We start from the raw sequence: 24137 nt of genomic DNA, 5'->3' as shown, positions 1-24137 counted from the left end.
TCATCCCCATTTTACAGATGAGGTAACTGAGGCACAGAGAAGTTATGTGACTTGCCCAAAGTCACACAGCTGGCAATTGGTGGAGCCGGGATTTGAACCCATGACCTCTGACTCCAAAGCCCGGGCTCTTTCCACTGAACCATGCGTATGTATGTAGGCCAAATGCTATGTTTATTAGAGTTACCATACTTTTTCTTTTTAGGGTATTGAAACCACAATCTTTTCTGCAACAAATATTTTAACATTTTTTTCCTTATTTTCAATTCCCAGGACAACTGTGCAAGAGTTATATTGTTTCGAGGGGGCAATAAGGAGTTAAAGAATTACAACAGCCAAACTCCATTTCAGGTAATACATTTCAAACAGCTTTCTGTAAATTATTGCTAGAAACAATTATGAGTTTCTCCATATCATATTTTCATGCACAGTATTGGATGAATCATAATATTTTAGACATTTATCTGGTGAGTGATTATGCCAGAGTAACCTTACTCTTTAATTCCAAAAGCTACTAATATATTGTAGTTTGCCTGATCAGCACATCCTCACTTCCTATTAAGCTAGATGACATGAATAATGCAGAGAGTCATCTTGGCAGAGCATTTAAGAAAGCGGCTTTGGACAAGCAATAAAGAGTCGGGTGCTTTTAATTGTGCAGCTGTTAGAAATAGCTGGCAACACCTTGAGTCTTTTGAATGGAAAAGAAACTTTGTTGAAATGGTTTGAGTAGGTAGATTTTAGGTCATGCAGAGCTTCTCCGGGCTCTGTCGAAATCTGGGATCTTTCAAAGAGTTTCACATTGTTACTAGTTGCAAGAAACAGGAAGAGAAGTATATAAGGGGGTAATTTAGAAGAGGCATGATGTTAAAATTAGATAAAATGAAACCCTGAGCTAGCGTAGGTACTGTGGGTAAGTAGAAGTATCTTACTTTGAAGCAAGATTTCATGGGGCTGAGATTGGTCCTGTGCCTGCATTGCCACAGTTCTGGGGCTCTAATTTTATGTCTCTAACAGTTTCACAGCCAAGTTTATTTCCACACTGCATACACGAGCTGCCCAAGCAGCACAGCCCAGGGAAATAATTTGGGCCTAGGAGTCAGGACCTGTCTCCTAATCTCAGCTCTACCACTTGCCAAACTGGGCAGGTCACATACCTTGTTTGTGTTTGTTTCCTCATTTGTAAAATGGGTATTAAATACCCATTCTCCCTCCTACTTAAACTGAGTCCCACATGCCCCATGTCTGACCTGATTATCTTGTTTCCACCCAGCATATGTTATTTTAGGTGACACATAGTAAGCATTTACGAAGTACCACAGTTGTTCTTATTATTATTTTACATCATTTGCATGGCAAAACATAAAATAGGGGAAACTAGAAACCAAAAGAAGGGTTGAGAGAGAAATAGCCATGTGGGAAATGTAAAAGAGTTAAATTCTGAGTTTAGAACTAGAGAAAAGAATGTGAGACTTTCTGATGGTAAATTCTGGAGTGAAAACAAGAAGAAATGAGCCTGAAAAAATGTGTTTTTTGGAGCGGGGCAGGGGGCATAGGGGTTGGGAAGAGGGAGAAGAATGGCAAAGATTGCTTTTCAGAAGCACTAAATAAAACTAGAGAGAACAAAGAAAGTCCTCATCATGACTCCTTAAGTGGCATCTGCCTGAACTGAAACCACAAAACTGAGACATTAAAAGAGCTAGTGGGTCAATGTTCATTCCATTCTCATCTCAAGTACTATAACAAGTTTAATTTTAATGGATAAACTGTACAAATATTAGTGCTACCCCTCTGGCAAGGAAAATTGTAGGTATGTGTATGCATCGTGTACATGTAATTAGTTCTTGATCTCTAAGGAGGATTATGAGCTTTCTCCTTGGTTAGAGGTTCATTCTGTTCTTGTAGTGTAATGCTTAAGGATATCGTTGGGAAAGAACTGGATATTTCTCACCTCATTCCACCTCAGTTGCTAAACTACTAGGGGATGTCTTCACTTCCCTACGACTCAATTTTATTGGCAGAATGAAAGCTTTGTGCTATTGACATTGAATGAATCTGAGTCTTTGTTTCCAATGGCAGCTGTGGTGAATCTGCCTCATTTTAAAAATATCTCTAAAAGGAAGAAACAGCTTTTGAGGTGGCAGGCAAAATATGTGCTGTATTTCTAAACATAGATTTATTGGCTAGTGTACTTGTGGCCTTGGAAAGAATATAAAACCCAAGCTCTCAGATAAGAAAAGGAGTCCAGAAAATTTATTTTTCTGCCAATGTGATAAAGTTGGCTTTAGGTAAAATCTTTTATAAAAAATCAATGGGCCAATACAGTTAGTTCTTTGAGTATAACTTTGTGTACACATTTTTGCTTTCAGATGTTAACCCAAATTTTCACCAGTTGAAGAGACTTGTAATGGGGGCTCTGAAAGAATAACCACAGAGCATTGGTTTGATCTGGGGGCTTTGCTTATGTGACACAGTATTGTTAGCCAGGATGGACTGTCGTGGGCCCCTACAAGGCATGCACTGGAGGGAATAGTTGTGCTAGTGTCAAGCCCCAGTTTACCCCTCACCATCTCCGTTTGTCCCCAGCAACATGGTGCATGTCCTTAGCTATTCCTGGTTACCTACTTCCAGAGTTCCTTTCCCTGAAGTACCATTTCCCTCCCAAACCTGTGGCTGGGGCCGAACTTTATGGGAATTTGCAGAGGGTCCTGAACATTGACAAACTGATTTGGACTGATAACACAGTTGTCAGAGAGAAAGGACTACATAGAAATGGAGAAATGGATAGATAACAGAAACATGGAAAGTATTCAAATATTTGGACTCCTGCTTACCTGTGAAAATAGGCCACACTCTGTGGCCAGGATATAGGCACCAAATGAATTACTAAACTCCCCAGTAATCTGTACTGGGCAATTGAATGGAAGATGAAAGGGCAGAGAGGAGGGTCCCCAGGAAGATGCTATTCCCCAGTAACAGTATGAACCAAGGCCAGTTGGCCTTTAATGGGTGCTAATATCAAGATGAGGAAAGTGTTGACAATTCAAGGCCACCCATAACCATCATAAGGAAACTGAGCTCATCTCCTGCTTTTGGCTGAGAAAGATACAAAAGAACAAAAATTGTAATTTCTCAGTTTCAGGAGAGGTAGAAATAGTACTTGGCAGCCCACCAAGTATCAAGCATCATTGTTTGGGAACCCACTATCCACCTGAATAGAGAAGGGCTAGAAAATGTGACTCAGAAATTGCTCATTTCACTCAAACCAGGTCAACAACAGGGCTAGGTCTGGACTTTAACTTGGCAGGAAAAGTCCAGTAGGATGTAGCCAAACTCTAAAAAAATAAATAAATAAATAAACAATAAACTTCATCCTTGGAGTATAACAATAATAATAATAATACTAATTGTGGTAGTTAAGTGCTTACTGTGTGCCAGGTACTGTACTAAGCACTGGGTTGGATGAAAGCAAATGTACACAGTTCCTGTCCCACATGGGGCTCACAGTTTCATTCTAATTCTGTATGCCAGTAGGAATGACAGTGAACCAGAAAGATCACAGTTTCCTGTAAAGAGTTGGCCATATATTGAGATTACATTATTGACCTGACTGTTATAAAGTTTCTTGATTGACAGCACTTGGGTAGGAGTGTTGGAAACACTTTTTGATCTTCCATCTCCTACCAGTTACCTCTAAGGAGTGCAGGAGCTCTGTGCTATTATCTTCAGCACATATGCCTGTATCATGGTGATACCAGTAGCTATTTTAAGCAGCAGAACCAATGCCTTGTTAACATTTTGTAGCTCTTAATTATCCTAGCAGAAGGTGCATCTACTTAGTGATATTCAGATTGCTAAAGAATATGAATGACAAAGTTGGGATGCCAAAGCTGAAGAGATCCTAGATTCTGCAGACTCTCAGACCGAAGATTTCTGTGTATACCTGAAGAGTGTGTTTGTGTACACACACACACACACACATACACACACACACACTTGCCCTTTATTCTCAAATAAATTGCTGCCTCCACTCCATCCTAATACTACTCGACCTCTCAGCTGTCTTTGACACTGTCGACCACCCCCCGGAATGGCCTAGTGGCAAGAGCATGGTCTTGGGAGTCAGAGGTCATGGGTTCTAATCCAGGCTCTACCAGTTGTTAGCTGTGTGACTTTGGGCAAGTTACTTAACTTCTTTGTACCTCAGTTACATCATCTGTAAAATGGGGATTAAGAGGGTGAGCCTCATGTGGGACAGGGACTGTGTCCAACCTGATTACCTTGTATCTACCCTAGTGCTTAGAATAGTTCCTGGCACATAGTAAGTGCTTAAAAAAATACCATAATTATTATTATTAAACATTGTCCAACCTCGGTTTCACTGACACTGTCCTTTCTGGGTTCTCTTCGTATCTCTCTGGCTACTCATTCTCCATTTCTTTTGGGGGTTCCTCTTTTGCCTCCCACCTCCTAACTGTGGGTGTTCATCAAGGTTCAGTTCTGAGTCCCCTTCTATGGGGACTCCATCTACGTGCATTCCCTTGGAGAACTCACTCAATCCCATGGCTTCAGCTACGACTTCTATGTGGATGATTCCCAAATCTACCTCTCTAGTCCTGTTCATGTGTTTTCTCTCTCTCTCTCTCTCTCTCTCTCTCTCTCTCTCTCTCTCTCTCTCATCTCCTCCTCACTTCAAGACATCTCTACTTGTATATCCTGCTGTCATCACAAACTTAACATGTTCAAAACAGAACTCCTAATCCTCCCACCCAAATCCTGTCCTCCCCCGACTTCCCAATCACTGCAGACAGCACCACCATCCTTCCTGTCTCACAAGCCTGTAACCTTGACTCCTGTATCTCATTTAACCCGCATATTCAATTTATCACTAAATCCTGTTGGTTCAGCCTTCAGAACATCGTCAAAATCTGCCCTTTCCACTCCATCCAAACTGCTACCACATTAATCCAAGCGTTTATCCTATCACCCTTTGATTACCGTGTCAGCCTCCTTGCTGACCTCCCTGCCTCCTGTCTCTCCCCACTCCCGTTCATACTTCACTCTGCAGCCCGGATCCTTTTTCTGCCAAAATGTTCTGGCCATGTTTCCCCACTCCTCAAGAACCACCAGTGGTTGCCCATCCACCTCTGCATCAAACAGAAGCTCCTTATCATCAGCTTTAAAACACTCAGTCACCTTGCCCCTTCCCATCTGTCCTCGCCACTCTCCGATTACAACCCAATCTGGCTTCCATCCCCTACATTCCATGGAAACTGCCCTCTCAAAGGTCACCAATAACCTCCTGCTTGCCAAATCCAACGGTTCATGCTCTATCCTAATCCTCCTCGACCTCTCAGCTACCTTCGACACGGTGGACCACCCCCTTCTCCTCAACATGCTATCCAGCCTTGGCTTCACAGACTCCGTCCTCTCCTGGTTCTCCTCTTATCTCTCCGGCCATTCATTCTCCGTCTCTTTTGTGGGCTCCTCCTCCCCGTCCCATCCCCTTACTGTAGGGCTTCCTCAAGGGTCAGTTCTTGGTCCCCTTCTGTTCTCGATGTACACTCACTCCCTTGGTGACCTCTTTCGCTCCCGTGGCTTCAACTATCATCTCTACGCTGATGACACCCAAATCTACATCTCAGCCCCTGCTCTCTCTCCCTCCCTCCAGGCCCACATCTTCTCCTGCCTTCAGGACATCTCCAACTGGATGTCTGCCCGCCACCTAAAACTCAGCATGTCCAAGACTGAACTCCTTGTCTTCCCTCCCAAACGCTGCCCTCTCCCTGACTTTCCCATCACTGTTGACGGCACTACCATCCTTCCCGTCTCACAAGCCTGCAACCTTGGTGTCATCCTCGACTCTGCTCTCTCGTTCACCCCTCACATCCAAGCCATCACCAAAACCTGCCGGTCTCAGCTCCGCAACATTGCCAAGATGCGCCCTTTCCTCTCCATCCAAACCGCCACCCTGCTCGTTCAAGCTCTCATCCTATCCCGTCTGGATTACTGTATCAGCCTCCTCCCTGATCTCCCGTCCTCCTGTCTCTCCCCACTTCAATCCATACTTCACGCCACTGCCCAGATTGTCTTTGTCCAGAAACGCTCTGGGCATGTTACTCCCCTCCTCAAAAATCTCCAGTGGCTACCAATCAACCTACGCATCAGGCAGAAACTCCTCACCCTCGAATTCAAGGCTCTCCATCACCTCGCCCCCTCCTACCTCACCTCCCTTCTCTCCTTCTACAGCCCAGCCCGCACCGTCCACTCCTCTGCCGCTAATCTCCTCACCGTGCCTCATTTTCCCCTGTCCCGCTGCCGACCCCTGGCCCACATCATCCCCCTGGCCTGGAATGCCCTCCCTCCCCACATCCGCCAAGCTAGCTCTCTTCCTTCCTTCAAGGCCCTACTGAGAGCTCACCTCCTCCAGGAGGCCTTCCCAGACTGAGCCCCCTCATTCCTCTCCCCCTCCTCCCCCTCTCCATCCCACCCGCCTTACCTCCTTCCCCTCCCCACAGCACCTGTATTATGTATATATGTTTGTACATATTTATTACTCCATTTATTTATTTTACTTGTACATATTTATTCTATTTTATTTTGTTAATATGTTTTGTTTTATTATCTGTCTCCCCCTTCTAGACTGTGAGCCCACTGTTGGGTAGGGACCGTCTCTATATGTTGCCAACTTGTACTTCCCAAGCGCTTAGTACAGTGCTCTGCACACAGTAAGTGCTCAATAAATACAATTGAATGAATGAATGAATGAACCCAGCCCTCACACTTCACTCCTCAAATGCCAACTTACTCACTATACCTTGATCTCATCCATCTCACTGCCTACCACTCACCCATGTCCTGCCTTTAGCCTGGAACACCCTCCCTTTTCATATCAGACAATTATTCTTCCCCCCTTCAAAGTCTTATTGAAGGCATGTCTCCTCCAAGAAGCCTTCCCTGACTATGCCCTCATTTCCTCTTTTCCCACGCCCTTCTGGGCCACCCCAACTTGCTCCCTCTTTTCACTCCCCCCACTCCCTCCTCAACCCCACAGCACTTATGCACTTATCCATAATTTATTTGTTCATTCATTCATTCATTCATTCATTCATTCATTCATTCAATCGCATTTATTGAGCGCTTACTATGTGCAGAGCACTGTACTAAGCACTTCGGAAGTACAAGTTGGCAACATATAAGGACGGTCCCTACCCAACAACGGGCTCACAGTCTAGAAGGGGGAGACAGACAACAAAACAAAACATGTGTCTGGGATCCCAGTTCCTCTACTTGGTTGTAGCCAAATCACTTAGCTTCTCTGTGCCTCCATTTCCTCATCGGTAAACTGGGGAAAAGAGCATGGCTCAGTGGAAAGAGCCTGGACTTTGGAGTCAGAGGTCATGGGTTCAAATCCCGGCTTTGCCGATCGTCAGCTGTGTGACTTTGGGAAAGTCACTTCTCTGTGCCTCAGTTCCCTCATCTGTAAAATGGGAATTAAAACTGTGAGCCCCCCATGGGGCAACTTGATCACCTTGTAACCTCCCCAGCACTCAGAACAGTGCTTTGCACATAGTAAGCGCTTAATAAATGCCATCATTATTATATGGACAGGTATCAAGTCATCAGAATAAATAGAAGTAAAGCTAGATGCACATCATTAACAAAATTAATAGAATAGTAAATCTGTACAAGTAAAATATATAGAGTAATAAATCTGTACAAGTAAAATATATAGAGTAATAAATCTGTACAAACGTATACAGTTGCTGTGGGGAGGGGAAGGAGGTAGGGCGGGCGGGATGGGGAGGAGGAGAGAAAAAGGGGGCTCAGTCTGGGAAGGCCTCCTGGAGGAGGTGAGCTCTCAGTATGGCTTTGAAGGGAGGAAGAGAGCTAGCTTGGTGGATGTGCGGAGGGAGGGCATTCCAGGCCAGGGGAAGAACGTGGGCTGGGGGTCGATGGCAGGACAGGTGAGAACGAGGTACAGTGAGGAGGTTAGTGGCGGAGGAGTGGAGGGTGTGGGTTGGGCTGTAGGAGAGAACAGAGGTGAGGTAGGAGAGGGTGAGGTGATGGAGAGCCTTGAAGCCAAGAGTGAGGAGTTTTTGCTTGATGCATAGGGTGACTGGTAGCCACTGGAGATTTTTGAGGAGGGGAGTAACATGCCCAGAGCGTTTTTGCACAGAGATAATCTGGGCAGCAGCATGAAGTATAGACTGAAGTGGGGTGTGACAGGAGGATGGGAGATCAGAGAGGAGGCTGATGCAGTAATCCAGTTGTGATAGGATGAGAGATTGAACCAGCAAGGTAGCAGTTTGGATGGAGAGGAAAGGGCAGATCTTGGCGATGTTGCGGAGGTGAGACCAGCAGGTTTTGGTGACGGATTGGATGTGAGGGGTGAATGAGAGAGTGGAGTGGAGGATAACACCGAGGTTGTGTGCTTGTGAGATGGGAAGGATGATAGTGCCTTATTTATTTATTTAGTATTTATTTAGATTAATGTCTGTCTCTCCCTCTAGACTGCATGCTCATTGTGGGCAGGGAATATGTCTATTATATTGCTGTGTTGTGTGCTCCCAAGTGCTTAATACAGAGCTCTGCACTCAGTAAGCACTCAATCAATGCGATTATTGACTGCTGATGGTGAAATTTGTCTCTTGGTGCTTATGTGGTCAAAAGGGACAATTCAGTACCAACAGTCTCAATAACATTATGTCCCACAAAGACTGTCCCTTGCTCAAGTGTCATGCTTATTGTTTGTAACCTCACCTCCACTTGAACAGCTACCAAATGAGTCAGAACCCTGCATAAATAGTGGGCATGAGTGTTTTTAAAAATAAAATTATGCACTGCCCTAAAGGGTACAGCAGTCATAATAATAATAACAATTGTTGTATCTAAGCACTTACTATGTGTCAAGCATACGGACTGTTGAAACCCAACAATAGCAGAGAGATTAACCCTGGCATGTGGTAATGAGGAATAAGGTGCCTCTTTAGAGTAATTTTTACAGTGACTCCATCCAAATGACACCTGCAGTGGTCCAGGCACTAGTCTTATCCCAATGTGGCCTCTTCACTGGTCTCTCTGCTTCCAGTCTCTTCCCTCTCAAATTCATACTTCACTCTACTGCCTAGACCAATTTTTCTAAAATACCATTCTGTGTATCTCTCTCCACTCCTCAAAAAAACCCCAGTGGATGCCTATATCTATCAGTCAATTTATTGAGCACTTAGTGTGTAGAGCACTGTTCTAAGTGCTTTAGAAAGTACAATGCAACGAAGTTGGTTGAGACATTCCCTGCCTACCAGGAGTTTGCAGTTTAGAAAAACAGATATTTAAAATATATTACAGATATGTACATGAGAGCTGCAGGGCTGAGGGTGGGGTGACTGTCAATGCTTAAGGGGTAGGGATCCAAGGGCAGAAGTGACACAGAATAGAGAAGGAGTAGGGGACAAGAGGGATTAGTCATGGTAGGTCTTTTGGAGGAGATGTGATTTTAGTAGGGCTTTTAAAGGGGGGAAATCAATCAATCAATCAATGTCATATTTATTGAACGCTTATTGTGTGCAGAGCACTGTACTAAGCGCTTGGGAAGTACAAGTTGGCAACATATAGAGACGGTCCCTACCCAACAGTGGGCTCAGTCTAGAAGATTTTGGAAGGAAATGGATAGAGGGGAGCTCAGGAGGTGAAAAGGATGGTTTCTACCAATTGACCTCGGGCGAGTCACTTCCCTGTGTGACTTTGGGCAAGTCACTTCACCTCTCTGGGCCTCAGCCCCCTCATCCGGAAAATGGGGATGAAGACTGTGAGCCCCCCGTGGGACGACCCGATCACCTTGTACCTCCTCGGTGCCCAGAACAGTGCCCTGCACATAGCAAGCACTTAGCAAATACCATTATTATTACTGTATCCCCCCCAGCACTTAGAACAGGGCTTGGCACATAGTAAGTGCTTAACAAATACTATTATTATTACTGTATCCCCCCCCAGTGCTTAGAATAGTGCTTGGCACATAGTAAGCGCTTAACAAATATTATTATTACTGTGTCCCCCCCAGCGTTTAGAACAGTGCTTGGCAATCAATCAATCGTATTTATTGAGCGCTTACCACATGCAGAGCACTGTACTAAGCACTTGGAAAGTACAAGTTGGCACATAGTAAGTGCTTAACAAATACTATTATTATTACTGTATCTCTCCCCCTCCCTCCCCCCATCCAGCGCTTAGAACAGGGCTTGGCACACAGCAAGCACTTAAGAAATGTCATCATTATTATTGTGAGGTCAGTGAGGCCCAGAGCGATGCAGTGACTTGGCCAAGGGCTCTCAGCATATGAGTGTCACCAGAGCCCAACCAAGGGCTTGTTCCAGCACTTAGAACAGTGCTCTGAACATAGTAAGTGCTTAACAAATGCCATCGTTATTATTAGGAGAAGCAGTGTGGCTCAGTGGAAAGAGCCTGGGACCCGGAATCAGAGGTCACGGGTTCAAATCCTGGCTCCACCAACTGCCAGCTCTGTGACCTTGGGCAAGTCACTTAACCCCCCCGGGCCTCAGTTTCCTCATCTGTCAAATGGGGATGAAGACTGTGAGCCCCCAGTGGGACAACTCGATCACCTTGTACCTCCCCGGCACTTAGAACAGTGCCCTGCACACAGTAAGCGCTTAACAAATACTATTATTATTACTGTATCCCCCCAGCACTTAGAACAGTGCTTGGCACATAGTAAGCGCTTAACAAACACTATTATTATTACTGTATTCCCCCCCCCAGCACTTAGAACAGTGCTTGGCACATAGTAAGCGCTTAACAAATACTATTATTATTACTGTATCTGCCCCCCAGCGCTTAGAACAGGGCTTGGCACACAGTAAGCGCATAAGAAATGCCATCATTATTATTATGAGGTCAGTGAGGCCCAGACCGGTGCAGTGACTTGGCCAAGGGCTCTCAGCAGACAAGTGTCACCAGAGTGCGACCAAGGGCTTGTTCCAGCGCTTAGAACCGTGCTCTGCACACAGTAAGTGCTTAACAAATGCCATCGCTATTATTAGGAGAAGCAGCATGGCTCAGGAAAGAGCCCGGGCTCTGGAGCCAGAGGTCGTGGGTTCAAATCCTGGCTCCACCAACTGCCAGCTGGGTGACCCTGGGCAAGTCACTTCCCTTCTTTGGGCCACAGTTCCCTCATATGGAAAATGGGGATGAAGACCGTGAGCACCCCGTGGGACAACCCAATCACCCTGCACCTCCCTGGCACCTAGAACAGTGCTCTGCACACAGTAAGGGCTTAACAAATGCCATTGTTACCATTAGGAGAAGCAGCGTGGCTCAGTGGAAAGAGCCCAGGCCTTGGAGCCAGAGGCTGTGGGTTCAAATCCCGGCTCCACCAACCGTCAGCTGGGAGACCCTGGGCAAGTCACTTCACCCCTCTGGGCCCCAGCTCCCTCATCCGCCAAATGGGGGTGAAGACTGTGAGCCCCCCAGTGGGACAACTTTCATTCACTCATTCAATTGTATTTATTGAGCGCTCACTGTGTGCAGAGCACTGTACTAGGCACTTGGGTAGCCCAAGTTGGCAACATATAGAGACGGTCCCTACCCAACAGTGGGCTCACAGTCCAGAAGTTTAGAAACTTGATCACCTTGTACCTCCCCAGCGGTTCTAACTGTGCTTTGCACATAGTAAGCTCTCAATAAATGTTACTATTATTCTAATTGTGTCCCCTGGGCCTGGGGAAAGAGGTGGTCCGCCAAATTTGAAGGGGTTAGGGAGGACTTGGGCAAGGGGTCGGCAGCAAGGTAGGTGATATGGAGGTACAGTGCAAGTAGAAACCCCTGATCATTGACTTTGAGGCTCTCAGTAAGCTCTTTCCCTCCTACTTGTCTACTGTCTTTTGCCACTGCAGCCCAGCTCATCTCTTTGTACCACTCAAGCTAAACCTGATCCTTGTGCCTTGTTCTCATCACTCCCAACATCTGCCTCTTGCACAAATTCTCTCTCAAGTCTTACATCCAACAGATCACTTCTCACTCTCCCTATCTTTAAAGCCCTTCAGAAATCACATCTCCTCCAGGAGGTCTTTGGCATTTGATTTTTAATCTTTTATGTGTCCCCAACTGCCACTTCAGTATTTTTGCATCTTCCAAATACAACCCCACATAACACTTAGCACATTTCTTTATACCCTACTACCTTATCTTATCTGCAAATTATAGTGTCTGTAAACTCCTTTTTGGCAGGGATCATGCCTATTAATTCTGTTGTACTTTCCTAAGTGCTTAATACAATGTTCTGCACACAGATCGTAAATAAACACTATTGGTTGACTGACAAAGGTTTTGGGAAGGTATTGATAGCAAGATAGGAATGGAAAACAGTGACCTGCCCTGCAAATAGCAAATGCACCAGCTTGCAACAAGAATAATTCTTTGCAACTTCATATATTCCTTTAAAATGAAAGAGAATATAAGTTGCACAGCCATTTCTTAGTCCTTTCTGCATACGTGTCGACTACATCACCTTTTAACCTCAGAAAGCCATTATGTGTGGACATATATGTAAGCATACAGTCAATATTCACTAAAAGTCACAAAATGTTTTAGCATAGAATATTGGTAAAATACATTCAGATTAAAGATGCTCTCCCTACCCCTATATTGTTTGCCCCAGAGGGAGAGGGGTTGTGTCTGGTTTGATTATCTGGGTGCTAAGCACAGTCCCTGCCCATAGTAAACAATTAAAAAAATACCATAATTATGATACAACCTCAAGTAGTAGCAATGAGGGAAGCTGGGTTTTTTAATTTGATAAATAATATATTGCGTATTACTACCTTTAAAAACAGAGAATTACTGTCTCTGTAAGATCAGTTGTATCTATCTTATTGCTCTATCAAATAACCTTGTCTTTGAAATATAGGACTGCTATTCCACTGCATATTATTAAATGGGTCTGATTTCTGTGAAAATAATTCAATTGTATAATAATTGGAATATTTCATGTCATGGACTAATTTGATCTATGTAGGACTATTGAATTGGAAATTTGAGAGAGGTAGATAGATATTTTGTGCAAGGTGCAAGTTTACCCCACAGTATGATGGTGTTATGTTCCTGGAAGCTGCCACAACTTCTCTATGCTTCTATTTCCTCATCTGTAAAATGGGCCTAAGAAACCTGCCTTTCCTCTGTTAGGTTGTGATTATCTTGTATCCACCCAAGCACTTATCTTAATGCTGTATGATTACCATCATTTTGATTATTGTGAGATGCCATTAACTGAAACACAACCGCATTTTCCATTTCTAAATCAATTTCTAAACTAAAAACATTTTTAGTTATCTGCTTGGGGTTTACATCAGTATCTTGAAAATCTGACACGAAGTATGAGGAGAGTTTTGCCTCCAGTCCAGTCACTGTTGATGGCTTATTCCCAGGCCAGGGAAGGGACAAGGTGGTTTTGGGTGTTGGGGGTGGTGGTAGAGGAGGGCGGAAGGAATAGGATACACTTACCTGCCAGACTTAGGAGCATTGGGTCCAGCTGTAGTCCCAGGATTATTTACCAGAAATATGCCTGTGCCTAATACAGAGGGAGGTGAGAGTTTGGAGGCCTGTGTAATCCTTAATTGCTCAAATTAGGTAGATAATTTCCCAGTTCTCCTCTTCCCTTGCCTGTCAAGATTCTAAGCATCTGTTCCTGGTATTGTCCAAGACTGTTTTAAATCTGTGAAGTTCCTTTATTCAAGCCCTGTTTTCATGTCTATAAGATGGTATAAGTCCCATTTTCTAAGTGTTTCCTACATCAGACAATTGTGTCAGGAAGCAAATATTAAATTTGGCACTGCCCAAAAATACAAGACATTTGTTTTCCAAGAGAAAATGTCCATTTTGGAAGTCATGTTTTCAATAGGAAACTAGTATTTCTGTGGTTCAGGCTGAAATAAAAGCTTTCTTTTGCACTATTGTGACTACCAAGGGTTTTGTACAATGTTGTTAAAATATACCTGGGAATGGTTTTCATAACCCTTTTAATTTGGAGCTATGTCCAGATAGTAGGAATAATCAATCAATCTTATTTATTGAGCCCTTATTGTGTGCAGAGCCCTGTACTAGGTGCTTGGGAGAGTAAAATATTCCTCATTTTCCCTCCCTCTTTTTCTCCCTTGTTCCCTGTTTCTCATTCCTCTTTTCCATGTTGGCTTCCTTGAGTTGTCCTAAGATTAATCCCTCTCCCCGTATTCATTTTGGTCATGCCATTCCCTCATCATCAAACTGAACACTCCTATGCAGCCATAGCTACAATCAGCTGTTTGTTATTAATTCACTTCTGTCTGGTATTTTCCCTATGTTTAGATTCTTTTAACTATATTAAATTCATTGTCCTGCATGTTTTTGACTGCTCCATTAGATTTTGAACCCCTGGATGGAAGGAACCATGTCTTGTATAATTTTGGTGTTTAAGCACTTACTGTGTGCCAAGCACTGTTCTAAGCTCTGGAGCACTGTTCTAAGCAGTATAGTCCCTAAGCAACTAGAATAATGATTTGCTTATCACTTGATGTTGGTAAGGCATTCTCAGACTTTAAAAGTAACATGCAATAAACAAAAAAGAATCCCTAATAAACACAGAATCTTATGCAAGTTCAGCTTTTGGTTAGGAGTAGTCTACTGTTTATCTTAATGGAGCTCAGCGATATCACCCTAGGATCACTTGCTGTTCCTTTTAAAATGCTCTTTGAACTAGGAGCTTTCTCCAGCCCTCTGACCCAGTTCCGGGGGTGAATTGATAAAGGAAGTCCATCATAATCCAACTGAGGGCATCTCAGGAAATAGCGACACCATCAAACTGGAGTCCTACCTCCTCCATTCCCCCTGGAACATTTCTTTAATGTATGGAACACTATTTGGCCAATGGGCAATTATGATGATGATGGTATTTGTTAAGCACTTACCACATGCCAAGTACTGTTCTAAATGCTGGGGTGGACACAAGTAATCAGATTGTCCCACATGGGGCTCACACTTAGTCCACATTTTACAGATGAGGTAACTGAGGCACAGAGATGTAAAATGACTTTCCCAAAGTCACACAGCTGATAAAGTGGCAGAGCAGGGATTAGAACCCATGACCTCTGACTCCCAAGCCCGTGCTGTTTCCACTAAGCCATCGCTTCTCTACTACTAAAGAGCCCAGGCTTGGGAGCCAGAGGTCATGGGTTCTAATCCCGGCTCTGCCACTTATCAGCTGTGTGACTTTGGGCAAGTCACTTAACTTTTCTGTGCCTAAATTACCTCATCTGAAAAATGGGGATTAAGACCGTGAGCCCCATGAGGGACAACCTGATCACCTTGTATCCTCCCCAGCGCTTAGAACAGTGCTTGGCACACAGTAAGCATTTAACAAATACCAACATTATTATTATTATTATTACTTCTAATGTCACTACTATTACTCCTAATGCATAAGAAAACTTGGGGAAAGGAACCAGAAATATAATTTATGGATATAGTCTCCTTTTAATAGGTCATGGACAGTAGCAAGAAGGGCTGTTTGTATTTTTAGGATTTTCTGACCTTAGAGTTAGGTTTAGTTACCATAGATAAACATACCTAATTCAGTCAACTATATCATGCTATTGGTGAAATATTGATTAATATTGATTAAATATTATATTTAAATATTAATTTAAATATTTTTTAAAAATTAAGTAATATGTTAAAACATCCCTTAATACTTAAGCATGTAATAATAACCTAAGAAATCTTCTGACTCACTTTGGTATAAATAGTGAACAACTGGGACAGTTTCTCTCAACACCTACACCTACATTTTTCAGATAATGATGTGAACATTGTAACTGCTTTGACATCAAAGAGGACACCTTTTATTATTGAAATCCTGGAAATAACATTAGAAAAACAGCCTGTAGCCATCAAATATTTTAGTGGATAGAGCATGGGCCTGGACATCAGGAGGATTTGGGTTCTAATTCCAGTTTTGCAACTTGTCTGCCATGTGACCATGGACAAGTCATTTCACTTCTCTGTGCCTCAGTTGCCTCGTCCGTAAAATGTTCTTACATTTTAAGAGTTGCCTCATCTGTAAAATTAAGACTGTGTACTCCCTGTAGGACAGGAACTGTGTCCCACCTGATTACCTTGTCTCTACTCCAGCTGTTAGTACAGTGCCTGGCACATAGTCAGCCTTAATAAATACCATAAAAGATATTTGCAGCCAATACTGGGGGCTAAATGGGAAGGTCATGGAGGAAGAGGTATTTTACAGAAGTGACTGAATTGGAAAGAAGCTAGGACAGAGTGATGGGCAAAGAAAGTGGTCGAAATTACCTGGAATGCACTTGTCCTTGGTTCTCCATTATTTCAGTAGTGCTTTTTCTGTAAGCCTATATAGCTCAGTTTCTTTCCCTCACCTTCATTGTTCTCACTATTCCTGTCCAATTTCAGAATGTCCTTGTATTTGACTTTATTGCTATTGACCTGTAACTCAGGGTTGCTTGAGCATTCTTGCTACAAACTCAAGACCAGATTCCACAAACCATCACAAAATGTGTTTTTATGAAGGCCATGTAAACAGTCTATATAGAGTGAAAATCAATCAAACAATTAGTGGTATTTGCATGCTCATTATTTGCAAAACAATGTACTAAGAATTTGGGAGAGTACAATACAACAAAATTAGCAGGCACAATCCCTGCCCATAGTGAGCATACTGTCTAGAGGAAGACCAGATTCAGAAGACTAGGGGGAGAGGTTTAGTAGTCTTAGTTTTGAAAATGTGATTTTCCTTTCCATGATAGCTTTGTGGAATATGCTGTCTTAGCTTGATGTGTTAATATGTCAAAATAATAATTGTGATATTTGTTAAGCACTTAGCATGTAGTAATAATAATTGTGGTATTTAAGTGCTTACTATGTGCCAGACACTGTTCATTCATTCATTCATTCATTCAGTCGTATTTATTGAGCGCTCACTGACTGCAGAACACTGTACTAAGTGCTTGGGAAGTACAAGTTGGCAACTGTTCTAAGCACTGGGATAGATACAAGATAATCAGGTTGGACACATTCCCTGTCCCACATAATAATTATGGTGTTTGTTAAGCACGTACTATGTGCCAGGCCACGTAAGACGCACATACTTGATCCCCATTTTACAGATGAGGTAAATGAGGCAAAGAGAAGTTAAGTGACTTGTCCAAGGTCACACAGCAGACATGTGGCAGAGTAGGGATTAGAACCCATGTCCTCTGACTCCCTGGCTTGTTCCCTTTCCACTAGGCCATGCTGCTTCTGATGTGGCAAGCAACATCCTGGGGAAGATCATAAACATATACTTAGCTACACTTACTTTGACCCATATAGATGTGATCTCTAGCTCACAAGTAGGGAAACAAAAATAATTTCCCCATGGGGAACAGGTCATGGTGTATAAGTGTGGCACACTATTATTTATGTTTGCTTTCAGATTGTCAAAATAAAGCAGGAAAAGATATTTCAAGAGACAGTCTGGATATTTTTGCTCTTGGGTATTGTTCCCTGTGAACATGAAGTTAATGGGTTACTTTCCGGGCAGATGAAAAATGGTTGTTTGTTTAGGAAGAGAGTAGGTAATCCTATGTGGTGCCATTGTTCTTCAAACCCACAGAACTCATTAAGAAACTTGAAATGGAGATGAGAGGTGATCATTGGTAAAATTATAGCCAGGGACTCACAACTGAGGAAAATGGTCCAGTGTTTTCTTGGACCTGAATTTTACAGATCACCTATTTACATTGATCAAAATGACTGGGCCCATTGCTTGACTTGCCTCTTCCTTTTGCTTTTGCAGATACAATGTTGTTAAGATAGATCAGCAATCTTCTAAAATCAAAATGTATCTCATTCCAGTTCATACACTTGGTGTACCCACCCAGACTTAAAAAATACGAGAATTATCGGAGCCAACATTCCTTTCTAAGAGTTAAGTTTAAATGAGTAGATCTAAAAATGACAACATCACACGAGTGGGTGTATTGCTATGTGAGGAGGGAGGGAAGCTGCTCCCTCTCAGCACATAGGGCATGCGATTAACACTAAAGAGCATGTCATTTACCAGCGAGAGGGAAATGAAAATGTAGCAGCAGTCTGTACTGACAAAACTGGAAATACTCAAGCTGCTGCCTTACAGCCTCTACCTTTAGAAAATACTAGTAAAAATGCCCAGATTTTGCCCAGCTTTTGCCCAGCTTGGCCACTTAGTTGTCTGCTGTGTGACCTTGGGCAAGTCACTTCTCTTTTCTGGGTTCTAATCCCAGCTCCGTCACTTGCCTGCTATGTGACCTTGGGCAAGCCACTTCACTTCTTTTTGCCTCATTTCCCTCATCTGTAAAATGGGGATGAAGGCTGTGAGCCCTATGTGGGAGAGGGACTGTGTTCTACCCGATTTTTCTATATCCACCCCAGCTCTTAGTACAGTGTGTGGCACATATTAAGCGCTTAACAACTACCATAATTATTATTATTGTCTGGGCCTCAGTTCCCTCATCTGTATAGTGGGGATTGATTGACTGTGAGCCCCACGTAGGACAGGGACTGTGTCCACACTATTTGCTTGTATCCACCCCAGTGCTTAGTAAAGAGCCTAACACATAGTAAGTGCTTAACAAATGCCATATTCATTATTATGATTATTATTCATACTCATTTTCATTCTCTTTCTAGTTCTATTTTCTCTGTTTCTCTTGTAGTGTTCTCTCCCTCATGTTACTGTTTTCTGATGCTCTGTCTCCTGTGTGTGCGTGCGTGTGTGTGTGTGTGTGTGTCTGTCTGTGCATTTCTTCAGAGGTCTGCATGTGTGGCCACCTAAGCTCATCTGTTGTTGGGGAAGGCTTAGCTCCAACCCATACTCTGGGGATCTGTCAGCTATCACCTACAAGACTTCTGATTCTGTAAGGGAAGGATTCTGTGCTTGCCAGTCCCCACCAGAATCTCAAAGATTTACCTCTTTCTCCTGCTTTCTTCACACTTAAGGATTTCTCTGTCTCCAGCCTGTGGCTCTGGCTGATTTCTCAGAGCTATTACTTTTAATGGTACTTGTTAAGCGCTTACTATGTGTCAAACCCTTTTGTAAGTGCTGGGGTGGATACAAGTTTATCAGGTTGAACATAGTCCCTGTCCAACATGGGGCTCACTGTCTAAATTGGAGGGAGAAGGATTTAACCCCTATTTTACAGATGAGGTAACAGGCACAGAGAAGTTAAGTGACTTGCCCAAGGTCGCAGAGCTGGGTTTGGAACCTGGTCCTCTGACTCCCAAGCCCATACTCTTCCCACTAGACCAAATTGCTTTTGTGGAGAGTGGTACTCTAAATGTAAATGGGGGTGGGCATAACTTTGCAGTCGTGTGTTTTTGATCCATAGTTTAGTTTCTGAGCCAGAGGCTTTGTTCATTCATTCTATCAAATTTATTGAGTGCCTAGTGTGTGCAAAGCACTGTACTAAGCTCTTGAGAGAGTACAGTGGAACAATAAACAGACACATTCCCTGCCCACAACATGCTCACAGTCTAGAGATGCCTTTAGATGCTTTAGATGCGCGAAGTCTAACTACTGAAAACCCAGGAGCTGTAGATTCAAATGCCACCCTCTGCTTCTAGTGCTCCCAGGTTGCAGTCAAGCACCATTAAGAGAGGAAAATCTATCTGAACACCCTCCACTTGAACTGAGAAATCCTTGGGAAGTTTGTCAATCTGTCTTATTCTGCATTTCTGAGAATTGAGGATGAAACGTGTTGATTTTTGAAATGGAGATTACAACTTGTCAACAATCGACACTGATAAGGGGTTTAATTTCATATGATTTACATGTCCCCTGGATCAACAATCGACACTGATAAGGGGTTTAATTTCATATGATTTATATGTCCCCTGGATTAGTGAAAGAGGGATTATTTAAGTAAAAAAAGAGACTTCTAATAGATCCGATGGTAACTGAGCAATAAATTCAAAGCCTCATTTCCACAGCCAGGTGAAGGGGAGAGCTGACACAATTATCAGGGTAATTCAGGTTCCCAAATGACTACTGATTGTTAAGAATTGGATTTCTGGAATGAAAAGCTTTTGACTAAAAGCATCAGCATGCATAGAATGGAAAGAATCTAGTTCACAATCTAATGAAAATTGAGTTTTGTTCTCAAAAGATCTTTTCTTAGTGGATATGCCCCTGCTTCTTGGGCTGGAAAATTCTGAGTAAACTTCTTGGGAATACTGAATCAAAGACAGTGATTTTTGCAAATTATTGCTTTAGAGCAACGGTTCCCAACATGATACTGATACTGATTTCATTTTCTGTGGTTACCACGGTCACAATCCCTCAGACCTCAGAGTGAAAGATAACCTACAGTCTCTGTTTCCCCTGGCTATTGGGCCCCATTCTGCTTTCTCTGTCATGGCAAGATGAGAGGAAAGCAATAAAGTGCTTTACGGAATTTTAGACCACTGGGGTTCAGGTGGGCGTAGCTGTTGTGACTGCTGGACACTGAATAAACCTGTCTGGGTAGTGAGGAGCAAGAAATTGGTCCTTCAGTCACAATGTTCAGTAGATCAAATGATACCTATTCTAGTTCTGGTCTTTTTATGTCTTTCTGATATGTATCGTTCCACCATTACTTAGGTGTCTGCCACTTCCTCTTAGATTGTGAATCTCTGTGGGTCAGAGACTACAACTGCTTCTCACCCATGTACTATTTGTGATACAGTACTTTACACACAGTAAGTGTTTAATAAGTATGGCTTAGTGGAAAGAGCCTGGGCTTGGGAGTCAGAGAACATGGGTTCCAAACCCGGCTCCGCCACTTGTCTGTTGTGTGACCTTGGGCAAGCCACTTAACTTCTCTGTGCCTCAGTTCCCTCATCTGTAAAATGAGGATGAAGACTGTGAGCCCCATGTGGGACAACCTGATTACCTTGTATCTACCCCAGTGCTTAGAACAGTGCTTGGCACGTAGTAAGCGCTTAACAAATACCATAACTATTATTATTATTAACAACCACATCTACTGCTACTCCAGTTCAGGATTTGGGGAACTGCCTTTTTTTATCGTTTTTACAACGGGTACAGGAAGGTTATTAGGAAAGGAACCAACTGCTAGTTAAAAAGTAAATGTAAGCGATCTGCTAAGAATAAGTCTTCATCTCTTCAAGAAGAACATAAGAATATAAGTAATGCCATACTGGGTCAGGTGAGTAGTCCATCCAGACCAATACTGTCTCTGGGGCAATGGCAAAGGAAGGAAAATATATTAGTCTTTCTGATCTTGATCCTCATGATAAAGATTTTGACCCTTTAGGGCAGGATGCATATCTTGAATATTGTCATGCCCCTACAACAGAGCTCTCGACACAGAACTTGCTGATTAAATACCATCAATTAATTTGGTTACAACCCTTTCCTTCTCTAACATTTCTCTCTATTCCTATTTCTGGACCCATTGTCAAAAATGTTATCCAATCTTTACTGAAAGAATTACTGAGCAGAAAGCACTGTACTGGACTCTGGGAAAGAGTACAAAAGTGAACTAGACCTTAGTTCTTTTGGTGTGGGGTTTGGTGAACAACTCTGTGTTGTCCAGAACATACCCATTCTGATTTTGTAGCCCCTACTCATAAATACTTTGTTCTCCATGATTTAGGATTTTGATCTTTTCAGGCGTTATTCAAACAGAAACTGCTCCACCCCAATGACAATTTTGGATACCCTTTTGTGAATGAAGATTACGATAGTTTTCATTTATTTTGACATCTGGATTTTTTTTCAGAATGATTTTGAACATCATTGGTTTTTGGTTCAAGCCTTTACAATTTGGCGTAGTGAATAGAGCATGGACCTGGGTGTCAGAAGGTTGTGAGTTTTTATTCTGGCTCCACCACTTCTCTTCTCGGTGATCTTAGGCAAGTCACTTCAGTTCTCTCAATCTCAGTTACCTGATCTCTAAAAAGGGGATTGAAACTCTGAGCTCCATGTGGGACAGGGACTGTGTCCAAACCGATTTGCATGTACCCACCCAAGTACTTAGTAAGTGCTTAATAAATGCCATTATTATTATTACTATGTGTAAAGCACTGGTCTAAGCACTGGACAGTGCCTGGAACATAGAAAGTGCTTAACAAATACCATAATTGCTGTTATTACAATTTTTTCTTCAGTAGGGCATTAGAAATAAACATGTTTGGGGTAGAAGAACTCATCAAACCAAAATTGATATAACAAAGACTATTTTTTGTTTCAAGCAACCAGACTTATTACCTTTAGGTATGTGTGTTGATTCTCCATTCAGACTGAAGCCAAAGTTTTAGACATTCCTGATAATTTTTTAAGTTATTTTGATTCTTTTGAGCAGGGAGAATAAAATGGGAACTTGAATCTAGTGTAGTATTTATTTACTGAAACACCTCTCTTTATCAGCAATTTTAAAATATGACATACAGTTTTTCTATGTAGCCTTAGATGAAGACTACCAATTGTCAGTTATTTTTGGCTGTGCAGCAGTATAGTTCCCAAATATACATTTATCACTTTTTACTACATTCACACTCACCTCTGTAATAAGAAGCACTCTAGAGAAGCAGTGTTGCCTAGTGGAAAGAACACAGACTTAGGAATCATAGGGCCTTTGTTCTAATCCCGGCTCTGCCACTTGCTTGCTGTGTGATCTTGGGAAGCCACTTAATTTTCTCACCTGTAAATTAGGGATTCAATACCTGTTCTCCCTCCTACTTAGACTGTGAGTCCATGAGGGTCAGAAATTGTATCCAACATGATGATCATGCATCTACACCAGCGCTTAGTAATAATAATACTTATGGTATTTGTTAAGCGCCGGTGTTTGTTTCATTGTAAGCACTTAAATGCCACCATTATTATTTTATTATTATTATTATTTATAATAATAATAATCATAATTACTGTGTTTGAGTAATAGATGCATGATACCAAAATTCCTTTGTCTCACCAGGTGTGGCTATGAAATGATACTTCAGGAGGAGTAAGCTGTATTAGAAAAGAATGATATAATGAAATAATTTTGCCAAGAAGACTGATATTTAATGATTTCCCAATTTAGAAAAACAATGAAGCAATTCAAAATATTTTATAACCTGGATGTATTTCATGTGTTGTGACCCAAGCCATGATGTTGTGGTAATAAGATGATATATACGATGGAAACTTGTATCTTATACCTATTTTGATTTGAACTAGGTTTAGTAGTGGAATGAAATGGGAGAACTTGCGTTACAGTATTTGTATTTCTTTTCTCATGTTAAAGCAAATTAGAAATTTCAAATCAGATTGCTTGATAATTTTTCCACCAGGTGGCATTTTTATATTGGCACAGTTGAAACAAACATTGATCATTTTTAAAACCTAAAGTAGAAGTCCCTCATTGGGGAGATGTGTAGGTAACCCTAAAAACAAATCTGATCTTGTCTAGGCAAAGCATCATTTTTAGGTGAAATCATTTGATCTAGTGATTTGTGTCATAGTGATTTTCATGAACTGTTTCTCATTTGTGTTTAATATTTTTAAGCAAGCAAAATGCAACACTATTATTTCCCATCTTATAAGGCAAGAAATGGTGAGGGGTTTCCCCTTTGTATTTAAACTGTAACAAATAGAATGATTTAGATATAAATGTGTATGCTGGCTCTGAGCAAAGGTTTTATGTGTACTTATCCTTGGATCTACTGAGGCTTAATTGGTTTCTAGTTGATATTTAGGCATAGCTTATTTATGAGACTGCCTATGCATTTTGGTTGCAATGTCCCAAGCATTCATTCAGAAACCATTTCAAACTAAAAGGAAATCCATCACTAAGCTTCCTAAATTTGTGGTGAAGGTGAGATTGGTAGCTCTCTGGGTGATGGGAATAAAATTCAGAAACCTTAATTAGAAAAATAGCCCCACAAGGCAAAAATAAGGATAAGTGGAAAATAGTACATTTAGCACCAAAAAGCAAAACAAATGCAGGCTTAAGAAAACTGGTGAGACATGAAAGCAGCAGAAAATGCACTGTGTAGTAGTGGAGATGTGGGGAGAGAGGAAAGTCAACAGAGTTGTGTAATTACTTAAAAAGCCAACATAG

The 24137-nt window shown here is 42.2% G+C and overlaps 1 protein-coding gene across 2 annotated transcripts in view; it reads left to right on the top strand.

Moving 5' to 3' along the window:
* The window catches only part of SHANK2 (SH3 and multiple ankyrin repeat domains 2), a 734882-nt gene that overhangs the window by 167621 nt on the left and 543124 nt on the right, over positions 1–24137 (top strand). For both annotated transcript variants that reach the window (XM_038764461.1, XM_038764460.1), the window contains one exon: positions 271–348. In XM_038764461.1, coding sequence (XP_038620389.1) covers positions 271–348 — 78 coding nt within the window. The remainder of the gene's footprint in view (positions 1–270; positions 349–24137) is intronic.

This window comes from Tachyglossus aculeatus, chromosome 22, assembly GCF_015852505.1.
Source record: "Tachyglossus aculeatus isolate mTacAcu1 chromosome 22, mTacAcu1.pri, whole genome shotgun sequence".
NCBI classification, from domain to species: domain Eukaryota; kingdom Metazoa; phylum Chordata; class Mammalia; order Monotremata; family Tachyglossidae; genus Tachyglossus; species Tachyglossus aculeatus.
This window is presented reverse-complemented; position numbering and strand designations above follow the sequence as displayed.